The sequence below is a fragment of the Salmo salar genome, chromosome ssa02 (assembly GCF_905237065.1).
Source record: "Salmo salar chromosome ssa02, Ssal_v3.1, whole genome shotgun sequence".
NCBI lineage: Eukaryota > Metazoa > Chordata > Actinopteri > Salmoniformes > Salmonidae > Salmo > Salmo salar.
Genome location: NC_059443.1, coordinates 15,818,289 through 15,832,508, shown reverse-complemented (window position 1 = coordinate 15,832,508; position 14,220 = coordinate 15,818,289). Strand labels below are relative to the sequence as shown.

Genomic DNA, 14,220 nt, shown 5'->3' with positions numbered 1-14,220 from the left:
AGCATTGCTACACTGGCAGGCCTTCCCCCCAGCCTCGTACAGAGAGGAGTGGAGGTACACTACACCACACACACACTAGCGTAGCTGCGGGAAGTAGGGGTGCTGAAGCACTCCCTGAAAAATATGAAGATTTTCTTTTATATATATATAGAGAGTGCATTCGGAAAGTATTCAGACCTTGACTTTTTCCACGTTTTGTTACATTACAGCCTTAAATTCACACAATACCCCATAATGACAAAGCGAAACAGCTTTTTTTTTTAAACATTTCTGCACATTTATTACAACTAAAAAACATACCTTATTTACATAAGTATTCAGACGCTTTTGCTATGAGACTCGAAATTGAGCTCAGGTGCATCCTGTTTCCATTTGTTTCTAAGAAAAATGCTATTGCAACCTCTTTGCAATAAGGAATTGAGACCAAAAGCTCAAGAGAAGTTAAGTGTTTAATACCAAGGATACAGTCAGCTGAGTGCATGCATTTAGAAAGTTCACAAAACATCTTATACTCTTCCCTCCTTTTGGTCACCACCCTCTTGTAGGTGTCACCTCCCCAGCTATACATTTTATAACCCCAATGAGTTTCCCTCCTTTCCCCTGTGGAATGTCCATGGTCCTCTCTTTGTTTAGCTAGATGTCAGAATCACACCCCGTACATCTTCATTGTCCTGGGCCTGACCCTGCTCTTTGATACTAGGCAATTTCTTCTTATCTGATTAGGTCAACCTTTCTAAATGAGCATACACACAGTTTCATGACCTAAACTCCATTAATAATCACAGTAATCATTCACTAAACAGGATACAAACAAACTACAAACTATTTAATTTTTTATTTTAATTTTTTCTCCACAAAAGTAGTGCACTCCATCTTTAATAGTTCTGTATTAGCGGACTGATATAGCATCTGTAATGCGGCCGAAAAATATTTTTCCAGCACCCACCCACAAATAATTTTTTTTACAATTTTATTTCTAGCAAAAATGAATATATAACGCAGCCCCCACACTCCCAAACTACTTCCTGTGTCTGTGCACACAAGTACAATAAGGCATCACATTTTTTTCAACAGAAATGCAAACTAAGAGTGTGAGTTCTGTATGTTCTTATAAACACTCACAAACGCTCTGAGGAAGGCCTTGAGGTCGATACGTAAAGTTATTAAAGAGCAGTGATACTATCAAGATCAGTGTGTGGGTTTCTTCTTTTCTCATCTTATTCAGCTGTTACCATTCACCTGCAACACAGATGGCTCAGATGAACATCTAAATAAGTTATTCTGCTTGCAATAGATACTCACAATCACACACAGGTGTTTTCTTTGTGTGTGTGTGTCTGTCAGGTGTGTTTATGTGGTGAAGAAGTTCCTGTGTGTGAACCTTGAGGACCAGAGTGTGGATCTGCAGCGCTACATGAAGGAGGAGCCGCTTCCCTCTGAAGGAGACCTGCTCTAACAGCAACACTACTGTATACCAGTACTACTGTTGTCTAACAGCAACACTACTGTATACCAGTATGACCTCAGCTTCACTGACTGTAAGAGGAAGTTGCCCCAAGATGCTGATGGTTTTAGAGAGGTTAAGATGATCCTAGATCTGTGCCTATGGGTCTGAGAGATTGATGCATACTACTTTAGGATTTACCATAACACTAAAGTCAATAGGAAATAATGTAGTATTCTCTATGGAAATATTTTGTTTGGAGGAGAACATAAAAGTAATTTTGACGTGTTTTAAAATATCCCAACCAAGATTGAGGACAATGTAAATTTGTATTACGTTATTCACGGTTACAATTCAGAATGTTCAATAAATATGATAGAAAATAAAATCCAGTCTCCTTTTCTTGTTTTTGCCAACAACAGAATGAGAAAATTACATTTATTCAAAATTGAATTCCATAAAACCATCTAATCAATTTTGCCCAAGCCTAGAGACAGCTTCTAAGGGTTGAACATGAGACTTTTGCCTCAGTCTGGCACATCCACATATGTTAATTACTGTCCATATTCCTTGACAAATAAACACAGAATATTAACAGAATTAAGAAAATTGAATAAATGTGTGCTGCTGGTGACTTTATGATGTATGGTGGTTATTGTAGTCTGTTTGAAGGTGAGGATCATGGTTATTGTAGTCACTGTCAGGGAGAGGAGAGGTGGATGACAGTTATTGTAGTCAGTGCCAGGGAGAGGAGTGTGTTGAGGGGTAGTGTGTGTCCGGTGTTGCAGAAGTGTGTGTCACAGCAGTGCCTGGTCATCACGTAGATGGTTGTGTTGGAGAAGATCTCCACATTGGTCACCAGCTCACACTCCTTCGCCTTGACACAGCCCAGCAATTTAACATCCAACACATCACCTACAGAAACACACACACACACACACACACACCATTAACACACATAGACACTGTCAACACACTAATATGCTCTGCTTCACATTTCTCTGCCAAAAATCCACAAAACCCAGCACCGTAATGTCCCACTCACAGCCCCCACACACACACAGAAACACTCACACACAGCCCCCACACACACACAGAAACACTCACACACACAGAAACACTCACACACAGCACCCGCCGGCCATGTCTATCCATGTGACCCACCTGCCTTCCCTCGGCCAGTGTAGCACTTCTCCCCGATGTTGCAGTTGGTTTTGGTGGTGTAGCAGGCATCCCAGAAGCCCAGGTCACAGCGGAAACACTGCAGAGGCCCCTCCTCCCATTGCTCCTCCTCATCTGGGACCACAGGGTAATATCATATACAGTACACTCTCACACAGGGACATAATCGCTACAAGTCATGAGTGCTATATTGATTTATTGATAGAATTGATCATTTAAAGTCGAAGGCTGCTCCTGACGGAGACAACATTACATACATAAAAAAAGATTAAAGGTTTATTTCTATTGTGATCCTCTTTGTCAAATAATATGAAAGGTGGGCAAGATCCCATTGTACACAGTGGCGGTCTGAGACCATTTCAACTGGGGGCCAGTTGTACTGTTAGAGGGGCCAGTTACATTAGACGTTATTGTTGTCATATCGTTTTCTTCCCCCCCCCCAGAACCACTAGTGATTGTACACACTACACTCAATGCAGTTTTAAAAACATTAACAATTACAAATATTTACAACATAGTCAACAGTACAGAGGTACCCAAGGCTCCCGAGTGGCGCAGTGGTCTAAGGCACTGCATCTCAGTGCTCAAGGCGTCACTACAGACCCTGGTCCGGGTTATGGTTTTCGCAGGATAGGCCGTCATTTTAAATAAGAATTTGTTCTTAACTGACTCGCCTAGTTAAATAAAACATTTAAATAAACCCTTACACAGGTCACTTCTTGAAAAGAAAAAAAGCCCTAATCAATCAACCATTATTTTTATGTGATGCTTTAAAGCTGTTCTCTGATGAAAGATTTAATTTACAGTGGTAATTTGTTCCACAGTACTGCAAGACAAGAGTAGAATAGAGGAATACGTTATTCCCGATGAAGCTCTTGAATCTACAGGGAATAAAGTTGGTAGAGCTCCCTCTGGTGGAATACTGCTGGGTGTCACCAATGTGATAAAATAATTACAAAGGTATTGTAAATTTGGGAAATAGTTATGTAAAATGTTGTGGGTAACCCCCAACTTGGGTGACTGATTTCACTTGAGCAACTCTTGAGCCCTTTCAGTTTATCAAAGAGACAGGGTTGAACATGAGTACCGAATGGGAGCTTGAGAACAATCTTGACTATCTTATTCTCAGTGGTGTAACATACTTCAGTAAAAATACTTGAAAGTACGACTTAAGTAGTTTTGGAGGGTATCTGTACTTTACTATTTATGACAACTTTTACTTCACTACTTTCCTAAAGAAAATGATGTACTTTTTACTCCATACATTTTCCCTGACACCCAAAAGTAGGACAGGAAAATGGTCTAATTCACAAACTTATCAAGAGAACATCCCTAGTCATCCCTACTGCCTCTGATCTGGTAGATTCACTAAACACATGTTTCATTTGTAAATGATGTCTGAGTGTTGGAGTGGGCCCCTGGCTATCTGTAAATAAGAAAAGGGTGCCGTCTTGTTTGCTTAATATAAGGAATTTGACATTATTTATACGTTTACTTTTGATACTTCAGTATATTTTAGCAATTGCATGTACTTTTGATACTTAAGTATATTGAAAACCAAATACTTTTAATCAAGTAGTATTTTACTGGGTGACTTTCACTTTTAATTGAGTCATTTCATTTTAAGGTATCTTTAATTTTACTCAAGTATGACAATTGGGTACTTTTTCGACCACTGCTTATTCTGAGTTTTCTGAAGCTTATTCTTGAGGCACACACATTATCAATTATCTAATCAAAATGACACTGCACAAGGGGCCCTGCCAGTGTCTGCAGTATTTTCCTATCGTGAAAACATTATTTCCTAGCCAGAAACTTTACTTTTTGGTTAACCTTGGTGAGAGATTTTAAGGCCATACTCTCACCTGATGGGTCACTATCTTACTCACATCCAAGGTAGCTCATGGCATCTTTGGCAGTAACCACTGTGTCTATAGCAGACCACAGAACACTGTGTCTATAGCAGACCACAGAACACTGTGTCTATAGCAGACCACAGAACACTGTGTCTATAGCAGACCACAGAACACTGTGTCTATAGCAGACTACAGAACACTGTGTCTATAGCAGACTACAGAACACTGTGTCTATAGCAGACTACAGAACACTGTGTCTATAGCAGACTACAGAACACTGTGTCTATAGCAGACTACAGAACACTGTGTCTATAGCAGACCACAGAACACTGTGTCTATAGCAGACTACAGAACACTGTGTCTATAGTAGACTACAGAAGAATGAGTATAGTGCACCAAGATGTTACAGTAAGAGGGGAAACTAAAGTAGTTTAGTCAGGTAATTTTCTTAGGTAGCTGTATCTTGTGTCCATCTGCCAGCAGTATACCACAATGCATCCCTCTACTGAAAAGCATTAATGGCGGATGAGGTAAGTTTGTAAAGCACTTTGAGCACCTACAGTAGGTGGAAATTAGGTTTAGGTGGTAAGTCTAACACTATGTACAAATTAGGGTTAGACTTACTGCTTATAGCTAGTCTAGCTATACTGTTGTTCCATTACCACCTAACATGGCCATCCACCTCTGGTGGGAGCAGCTCCTAGTGCTAATCCAAACCCTGAGTTTCTGTGATGTTCCTAATCTCTGGTCATCAGCCCCTCTTATCCTGTTAGCTTGTTAGCCCCTGCCAGCTCAGGTGAACACTAATTGGCTAGAGGGTTGGGGTTGCACAAATTCACCAACTAGAACTAGGAAGTATTTCATCCAGTGTTTCCTATATCACTGGGTTGGAACAAAGACCTGCATGCACACACCAGGACTACAGTGGACCTAATGATTACTATATGGATTATAATAGCTACCTAAAACCAATTCCAGTAATCATCCCAAACCAGAGAAGGCTGGTGGGAGGAGCTATAGGAGGACAGGCTCATTGTGATGTCTGGAATGGAATCAATTGATTGGTATCAAACACATCAAACATATGAAAACCATGTTTGACTCTGTTCCATTCATTCCATTCCTCCTATAGCTCATCCCACCAGCCTCCTCTGTCCCAAACATAGAGTCACCCAACTCAACCTCAACTTAACTCTCTTCCAGTAATTATCTTCTCTTCCAGTAATCATCCCAAACATAGATTCACCCAACCCAACCTTTTTTCAGGAAAAAAATCACAACTACCTTCAGGATAGTGACTGCAGGACTGGTGGAGGTGGTTAAAGACATGAAAAGCCCATCCTCTTCAATCAGAACAATCCCAGTATTTGTATAAAACTGATACTGACATATTTGTATAATATCATAATATAATTATTTTCATAGTGAATATGTTCATGGAGGCTCTGTGTAGCTAAAATGTCATGTTTATGTTCCTATTGACGTGTTATGTATGCTTTATGAACACACATTTAAAAATATATATATATCTTAAATGTGCTGTAGCAGTTTGGAGTTTTTTATTTTATGTATTTAAGTCAGTTAAGAACAAATTATTATTTACAATGACCTGGGTCTGTAGTTGGTGTTAAACAACATCAGGAAAGATATATAATATAATTCTATGATTATAACATTCAAATTGTATGTCCCCCAGCTTCTGTGTGAAAAACTTCACATCCCATACCTAAAGTATAGCCTACCTAAATACTATGACCCAGATCAGAGAAAGACCAATTCATCTCGATTTACCTGCAGAAGCTGTTAACATCGCCGGGGCAAAAACACAGAGCATCAATCCCCTCATTTCAGAAATAAATCCTTCAAACTATCCAGAGAAGGGCCAGTTGAGACCACAAAACGAGGAGTGTCCCTGAGGAAGTGAATGAGCTCCATTGTGACAGTAGGAGCAGGCACCCCTGTAGCTAGAATTGGATTAAGACGCATTATACCTGTCTATTCTCACAGACCAATCACTGTTGTTGTCAGAGGCACCACTGCGCAAGCCATCCGGAGCAGAGAGGTAAAGACAGAGGCTCTCTATAAGCTGTCATATATATATATATATCTGCTCCGGATGGCTCAGATCTGAAGCATTTTATTGCAGTAGTGGAAAAAGTACCCAATTGTCATACTTGAGTAAAAGTAAAGATACCTTAATACAAAATGACGTGAGTAAAAGTCACCCAGTAAAATACTACTTGAGTATCAAAAGTAAATGTAATTGCTCAAATATACTTAAGTATCAAAAGTAAAAGTATAAATAATTTCATATTCCTTATATTAAGCAAACCAGACGGCATAATTTTCTTGTTTTTTAATAGTCAGGTCACACTGGTAAATAGTAAAGTAAAGTACAGATACCCCCAAAAACGACTTCATTAGTACTTTAAAGTATTTTTACTTAAGTACTTTACACAACTGTGTTATTGTAAAGCTAAGACATTTAGTTAACCAATCGGCTCAGACAAAGATCTGTCTGTAACTAGTCTGGGCTATTTCACTAGCTCATGAAAATATCTGTACTTCCCCCCCATATTAAACTAACACATTAGCATCATCAGAGAGAATGTTTTTTTGAGAAAAAGCTGTTGGATTCTTAGAAATACTCCTTATGTGGGATCTAAATACTTATTTGATTGAACCTTTATTTTGACAGTGTCATGCTGAGACCACGGTTTATTTTACAGATGAGCCCTGTAATTACAAAAACACACTACGAAAAGCAAAAAATATGGATTTAAAAAGTTACAATGGAAAGAACAGATGGAGAGGATTAGGGTATCTCGCAGGGCCGCTGGAAAAAGCCTGTTACACTTTATTATTTCATGAACATGTTTAAACACCTCAAAGGGAATAATGGGATGTCCTAAATCAACAATGAGGGTTAGATGACTAATGGACATCTGTACTTGACTGAATGGTCTACCACATGAAGGGGGGTGCTATTGAAATCCTACTTTATGTTAAGGTGTTGTTGCTGTGGGTCACAGGTGTCCCAGGTGTTGTTGCTGTGGGTCACAGGTGTCCCAGGTGTTGTTGCTGTGGGTCCCAGCTGTCCCAGGTGTCGTTGCTGTGGGTCCCAGGTGTCCCAGGTGTTGTTGCTGTGGGTCACAGGTGTCCCAGGTGTCGTTGCTGTGGGTCCCAGCTGTCCCAGGTGTCGTTGCTGTGGGTCCCAGCTGTCCCAGGTGTCGTTGCTGTGGGTCCCAGGTGTCGTTGCTGTGGGTCCCAGCTGTCCCAGGTGTCGTTGCTGTGGGTCCCAGCTGTCCCAGGTGTCGTTGCTGTGGGTCACAGGTGTCCCAGGTGTCGTTGCTGTGGGTCACAGGTGTCCCAGGTGTTGTTGCTGTGGGTCACAGGTGTCCCAGGTGTTGTTGCTGTGGGTCACAGGTGTCCCAGGTGTTGTTGCTGTGGGTCACAGGTGTCCCAGGTGTTGTTGCTGTGGGTCACAGGTGTCCCAGGTGTTGTTGCTGTGGGTCACAGGTGTCCCAGGTTGAAACACTAACTTGAGATCCTGACTATCTACTGATCAATGGGATATTTGCACAAAGTTGTGATTTGCATGTTAGGATTGATGTTATGATTCAGCCCTCTGTCTCTGGTCCTGTAACCCCAGTAGGGTCTCCCTCCTCGGTAAAACACACGTCTGACTCAGCGAGGAGTTAAGCAGCTTAGAGACAGTGCTCCCAGTCCCACCGGGGGGGGCTACAGTACTGATCCTGCATAAACTCTAATAAAATGTATGACTGACATTAGAGGGAGACTAAAACAACTGTCCTGTTTGTGGGATTGCGTAACACAGAGCCAGACAGACAGTTAAACAAACCTAGGCAACAGCAAGAGCAGAAATACAATGCACAGGTTATCTCCATGTGGGACAGAGAGGGTGTGTGCTTGTGCGCACGTTTGTGTGTGTGTGTGTGTGTGTGTGTGTGTGTGTGTGTGTGTGTGTGTGTGTGTGTGTGTGTGTGTGTGTTATGGGAGGCCATAGGTGGAGCATTGTGAGAGTAAGTGTTAGGGTCAGGCAGGGATTACATGTGAATTTAATCTGATGTTCAGGATTACAGTCTAGCAATCAAACACTGACTGACCACATAATTCAGCTGCTGCATTAAACTCACAAAAACACACACTTCCCAGTATTAGCATAGTCAGAAGCGAGAAACCAAGTACTGGTTTATCCCTGGTAGTGTCACTGGTGGTGAACCGGGGTAAATGGGTTCAAAAGCAGTACGAGGTGTGTGAGGTTTAGCATGTGTGAAAGCATGCATGCGGTTGTGTGTGTGTGTGTGTGTGTGTGTGTGTGTGTGTGTGTGTGTGTGTGTGTGTGTGTGTGTGTGTGTGTGTGTGTGTGTGTGTTGTGCCTGTGTTGTGTAGATGTGTCTGGCCGTGCAGGGCAAGGCAGTCTTGGCGTTTCTCACTAATCTCAATGGCATTATCCCAGCATGTGTCTAAACAACAGAGGAAATACTCTGCAGTCCTGAAATACCAATAAAAAACCCTTGGTCGGTTCCACAGCGTAATTGGAGGCGGGAGGAGAACACTCAGGACAATTAAAATCCCCCCTCCCTCTCCCCCTTCATCTCTCCCTCCTCCTCCTCCCCCCTTTTACTGCATCTGTGTCTGTGGGCTCTATTCAATTAAAGCCACAGTCTAACATCCTAATGGTTTCGTGTACCTTAAAGACCAAAGGTTTGCTGCATACATGCTGCAAAGATATACTTCATATATGCACTGCAAACAGACTACCCACTGGGCACATTTGGTTGAGTTGTCAGCTAACGTGAATTCAACATGAAATCAACCAAACAAATTCACAATGACATTGGATTTAGGTTAAAAGCTGGGTGGGAAAAGGACACAATTGCCTTACGTTGATGACTTTTTGCAAATGTTTTGTTGAAATGAAGTGGAACAATGTGGATTCTACCAGTTATTGGGCCAGTGGGTAGTAACATCTAACTCAAGTAAAGAGCAAGCATGTGGACAGCCAACAGCCAACTATGAGAAGGCATTCACTTTCTTTTCATTGCTATGATTTCTGTCCATCTCTTGAGCCAAGTTTGTGTGTGTGTAAACAGAAACCCTAAAGGAGAACAGCCATGACAAACAGAGTCACTAATATTAGATAAAACTTTGAGTTACAGTTAAAACGACATCATGAATCAAAGTTCTCCAAAGCAGCCTGTTCCATAGCGGAATGTCTGGCTGTATTTAGTGTGTACGTGCATCATTCAGAATGGCACCACAGTCACTGTCTGCAGCGGAATCCTCCCCCAAGCCCAAATACAGTCAAACACCCCTGAGAGAGACTTTACTACCCAACAACAAGCTGACGTCACCTAGCCCTGTCTCCCCCTGGCCCTGCCCGTCCTAGAGGGGTAGAGAGAGATGCCCAACACACTCCACTGCATCTGCAGCCTATAGAAACCACAGAGAGAGATGGAGAAATATGTGGTGCATTTATTTAGAAAAGCGTGTACAGATGTGAGTACAGTAGTATCTCAGAGTTGGTGAATAGAGTGGATAGGGGAGCCTGTCTGGACGTTATAGTTGATCTCACTGGAGTTACAGGAGTCAGAGTACACAGAGGAGGGAGCTGGGGAGGGACAGGAGGAGGGGGGGTCCTGGTGGTGCAGGACTCTGGTCAGCAGGGTTGACCCCCCCTTACCCCCCACCGCTCTGACTCTCTCTTCATGCCCCTGTCCCTCCCCTGGCAGCAGTGAGACCAGCGCCCCCACAGAGAGAACATTCAACTCTGATCACTCAGGGAGAGGGGAGTGTCTGTCTGAGGGCTCTCTCTGGTTCCCCTGTTCCACATCCTCATAATCACGGTTCTCCCGGCGCCGTTCCCTTGTTTTCTTCTGTTTGCGTTTCCCCAACTCCTCAGGGTTCTCAAGGTTCTCACGCTCTCGGTTCTCGCGGTCCCGGTTCTCGTACAGCAGGGTTCCAGCACAGATGAAGATGAACAGGCCGAAGCCCATCACGACAGGGCCGAGCAGTTTCATTCGCTCGCTGTGGGAGCTGCCTCGCCCACCCACAGGGTTAGGGGTGGAGCTAGCGTACCCGGCCACGGCCACAAACATTCCCACCATCACCACGACAACGCCCGCTATTAGCCACGCCCCAGGAGGGGAGCGGAGGCGGAGTCTGACTTCGAGCTCATCCTTCTGTTGCTGTGGGAAGCAGAGTGGGCAGGGCCATGTGGTTTGTGGGCAGGTTGTTTTAGGTGAGTGGGAGGAGTCTTGGGTGCAGACGGTGTTGACCGCTCCAGTGGACCCCGCTGCTGTCATCCTCTACCACAGACTGGATAGACAGAGGACAAGTACAGGAGAGACAGAGAGAGAGGACGAGGACAGGAGAGAGAGGATGAGGACAAGAGAGAAAGCGAGGACAAAGACAGGATAGACAGAGAGAGAAGAGGAGGACAGGAGAAAGAGGGAGGACGAGGACAGGAGAAAGAGGAAGGATGAGGACAGGAGAGAGTGAGAAGATGAGGACAGGAGAGAGAGGGAGGATGAGGACAGGAGAGAGAGGGAGGATGAGGACAGGAGAAAGAGAACAGAAGAGAGGACGAGGACAGGAGAGAGAGAGAGAGAGAGAGAGAGAGAGAGAGAGAGGATGAGGACAGAAGAGAGGACGAGGACAGGAGAGAGAGAAAGAGGACGAGGACAGGAAAGAGAGAAAGAGGACGAGGACAGGAAAGGAGAGAGAGAGAGGGAGGACGAGAACAGGAGAGAGAGAGAGAGGACAGGAGAGAGAGGGAGGACGAGAACAGGAGAGAGAGAGAGGACAGGAGAGAGAGGGCCGAGGACGAGAGAGAGGACGAGGACAGGAGAGAGAGAGAGGACAGGAGAGAGAGAGAGAGAGAGAGAGAGAGAGAGAGAGAGAGAGAGAGAGAGAGAGAGAATGAGGACAGGAGAGAGAATGAGGACAGGAGAGAGGACGAGGACAGGAGAGAGAGGGAGGATGAGGACAGGAGAAAGAGAACAGAAGAGAGGACGAGGACAGGAGAGAGAGGGAGGATGAGGACAGGAGAAAGAGAACAGAAGAGAGGACGAGGACAGGAGAGAGAGAGAGGATGAGGACAGAAGAGAGGACGAGGACAGGAGAGAGAGAAAGAGGACAGGAGAGAGAGAGGATGAGGACAGAAGAGAGGACGAGGACAGGAGAAAGAGGGAGGACGAGGACAGGAGAGAGAGAAAGAGGACGAGGACAGGAAAGAGAGAGAGAGGGAGAACGAGAACAGGAGAGAGCGCGAGGACAGGAGAGAGAGGGCCGAGGACGAGAGAGAGAGGGAGGACGAGGACAGGAGAGAGAGAGAGAGAGAGAAGACGAGGACAGGAGAGAGGGAGAAGATGAGGACAGGAGAGAGGGAGAGAGGACGAGGACAGGGAGAGAGGGTGAGGACAGGAGAGAGAGAGAGAGAGAGAGAGAGAGAGAGAGAGAGAGAGAGAGAAGAGGATAGGAGAGAGAGAGAGAAGACGAGGACAGGAGAGAGGGAGAAGATGAGGACAGGAGAGAGGGAGAGAGGACGAGGACAGGAGAGGAAGGGAGAGAGGGTGAGGACAGGAGAGGAAGGGAGAGAGGGTGAGGACAGGAGAGAGAGAGAGGACAGGAGAGAGAGAGAGAGAGAGGACAAGGACAGGAGAGAGGTAATGGGGAAGAGAAAGGGGTTAAATCAGAGGAAGAGAAAAAAGACAGGGGGAAAAGGGTGGGGTGGAGAGAGGGATTGTTGAGAGTTGACTTTGTAAACAACAGGAAATGACGGAGGTGATAAGAACCCCAGGAGTTAATGAGATGCAGTATGTGAGTCTCTCGCGCCTCCTTCTAAACTCCACGCTAGGTTATTTTATACACAAGCCCGTTCACTGTAGCCGTCACATTTAAACTCGAACTAAATATTCCACAATAGCCTATGTAAATAATAAAATAAAGCACTGTCAAGACAGACATATCAATGGCGTCCAATTCTGAACTAAATTGATAATATATGGTCCCAGTGGTAACTCTCAATTGACCAAGTCCCAGATGTAGCTTCTATTAGATTTCACATAAAGTAATTTCGTCTGATTTGGGGCTTTCCTTGAACATAACATTCAATCATTCCGTCACTTAAACAAGGAACATGAATACAAAAAAGAGACATTTAGTAAAGATCACAAAAAGTTCAGAAATTGTAGATTTTACATAACATTATATAAATGATGGCAATAACATCAGTCAAAAACGTTAACCGAAGGGTTGAACTTCTTCAACATTGTACCAGACCCTCGACAACTTTTCTCGAGAGAGCGGAGTTGCGTTGTTCGATTCCGGATACAATGTAACGGTAATCTTTTAATTTATGGTTATCTGACACTAAATCCTTTTTGACATTGGGGATGTCTGAATAATGTTTTAAAAAGTAAGTCAACACTATTGACCAAATACAAACTAACATGAACAAGTAACACTTGCTTTTCATGTGCTGCGCTGTGATTTTTGAGAACGTTCCGATAATGGTTACTTGCCTGGATTTGGCTGTTGCTCCGTTGTGGACATTTCCGCGTCGCTCCTGCTGCTGACATATCTGGAACTATTTTCTCAACATGATGCCCGTTATTTATTTTGTCCCTACATTAATGTGGTCAACGTTGACTCTTCAGCCCCCTCTTTAAAATGTTTTCCCGGAGTTTCACCCCTCAACCAGGCTGCATATTAACATCTGTCCAGCCTTGGTTTAAAGCGGCGAGTAGGCTAATACGGCGCATGCGAGATCTTGGTCCTCATAAATTCCCGATGAGTAAATAGGCCTAAATGTTTCAGTTGCTTTTTGACTTGACTCAATACTGTGCGCACACTTTTCTTTTTGGAATAGTTTGATGTTTCAGAAGCAGTAAGCCAGAGCATTACGCTCTGTGTGGTTTTTTGGGGTTTTAATATCCCAACTAGGGTCATTTTGCTGGACCCCACAAGGAAAAATGCTACTTTAGGTTTAGGGTTTACAGTTAGAATTAGGGATTAGGTCTAGGGGGTTAAGGTTAGGGAAAATTGATTTTTTAATGGGAATCAATTGTTTGGTCCCCACAAGGATAGTTAAACAAGACTGTGTGTGTGTGTGTGTTAGCAAGATAAACTGTGTCTGGTTGTGAGGGGTCGTGGGAATCGCTGGCTGGTTTGGGCCAGTCCCACAGGGATCCTTTTAGTTATTATTAGTTAGAACAGCAGCATACTGGGGGGATGAAGGGAGGAGAAGAGGGATTGATAAATAGATTGGTGTGGGCCGGGATGGAGAAAGGCTTATGACATAACCAGGTGTGTCCGTGGACAGGACAGGTGTGTGCTTTAGGTGTGGTGTCAGTTCCTGTGAATCTGAGACATGATACAGACACATCACTGACACTAGGTAATGATGACCACAGATCAGTGTGGTTAACAGATCAGAAGAGTGGATAACCAAGCCCTCAGGCAGTATGCACATTAAAACAATATACAACCCCAAAGACTGCATTTCATTTATTCCATTCCACTCACACACTCCAGCAAACACAAGCCAACATGCACCTTCACGACTCACACCATCTCACAAGTCAACAGCACTTATTAATTCCCCTTAAATTAAAATGCAGAAATCCCGGTTTTGAATATAAACTATATTGTTGATAAACACATTTAAGCTCATTGCAACACACTTCCGAGGACATTGACAAAAAAATAGTT

The 14,220-nt window shown here is 43.7% G+C and overlaps 1 protein-coding gene across 3 annotated transcripts; it reads right to left on the bottom strand.

The window, feature by feature from the left end:
* Positions 1 to 268: 268 nt before the first annotated feature.
* Positions 269 to 13,300, bottom strand: LOC106606035 (transmembrane protein 200B). 3 transcript variants are annotated; one of them, XM_014202109.2, is made up of 3 exons: positions 13,032 to 13,300; positions 2,609 to 2,740; positions 269 to 2,359 (listed from the first exon to the last, which is right to left on the bottom strand). In XM_014202109.2, the coding sequence occupies exons 1-3, from the start codon at positions 13,060 to 13,062 to the stop codon at positions 2,145 to 2,147; spliced, it is 378 nt and encodes a 125-aa protein (XP_014057584.1). In that variant the 5' UTR covers positions 13,063 to 13,300; the 3' UTR covers positions 269 to 2,144. The 3 variants fall into 3 exon arrangements, with proteins under 3 accessions (XP_014057584.1, XP_014057583.2, XP_014057581.2); XM_014202108.2 differs by lacking the exon at positions 13,032 to 13,300 and adding an exon at positions 6,274 to 6,679; XM_014202106.2 differs by lacking the exons at positions 269 to 2,359; positions 2,609 to 2,740 and adding an exon at positions 9,967 to 10,824 and having other exon boundaries at positions 13,032 to 13,284.
* Between the last annotated feature and the right edge of the window lie 920 nt (positions 13,301 to 14,220).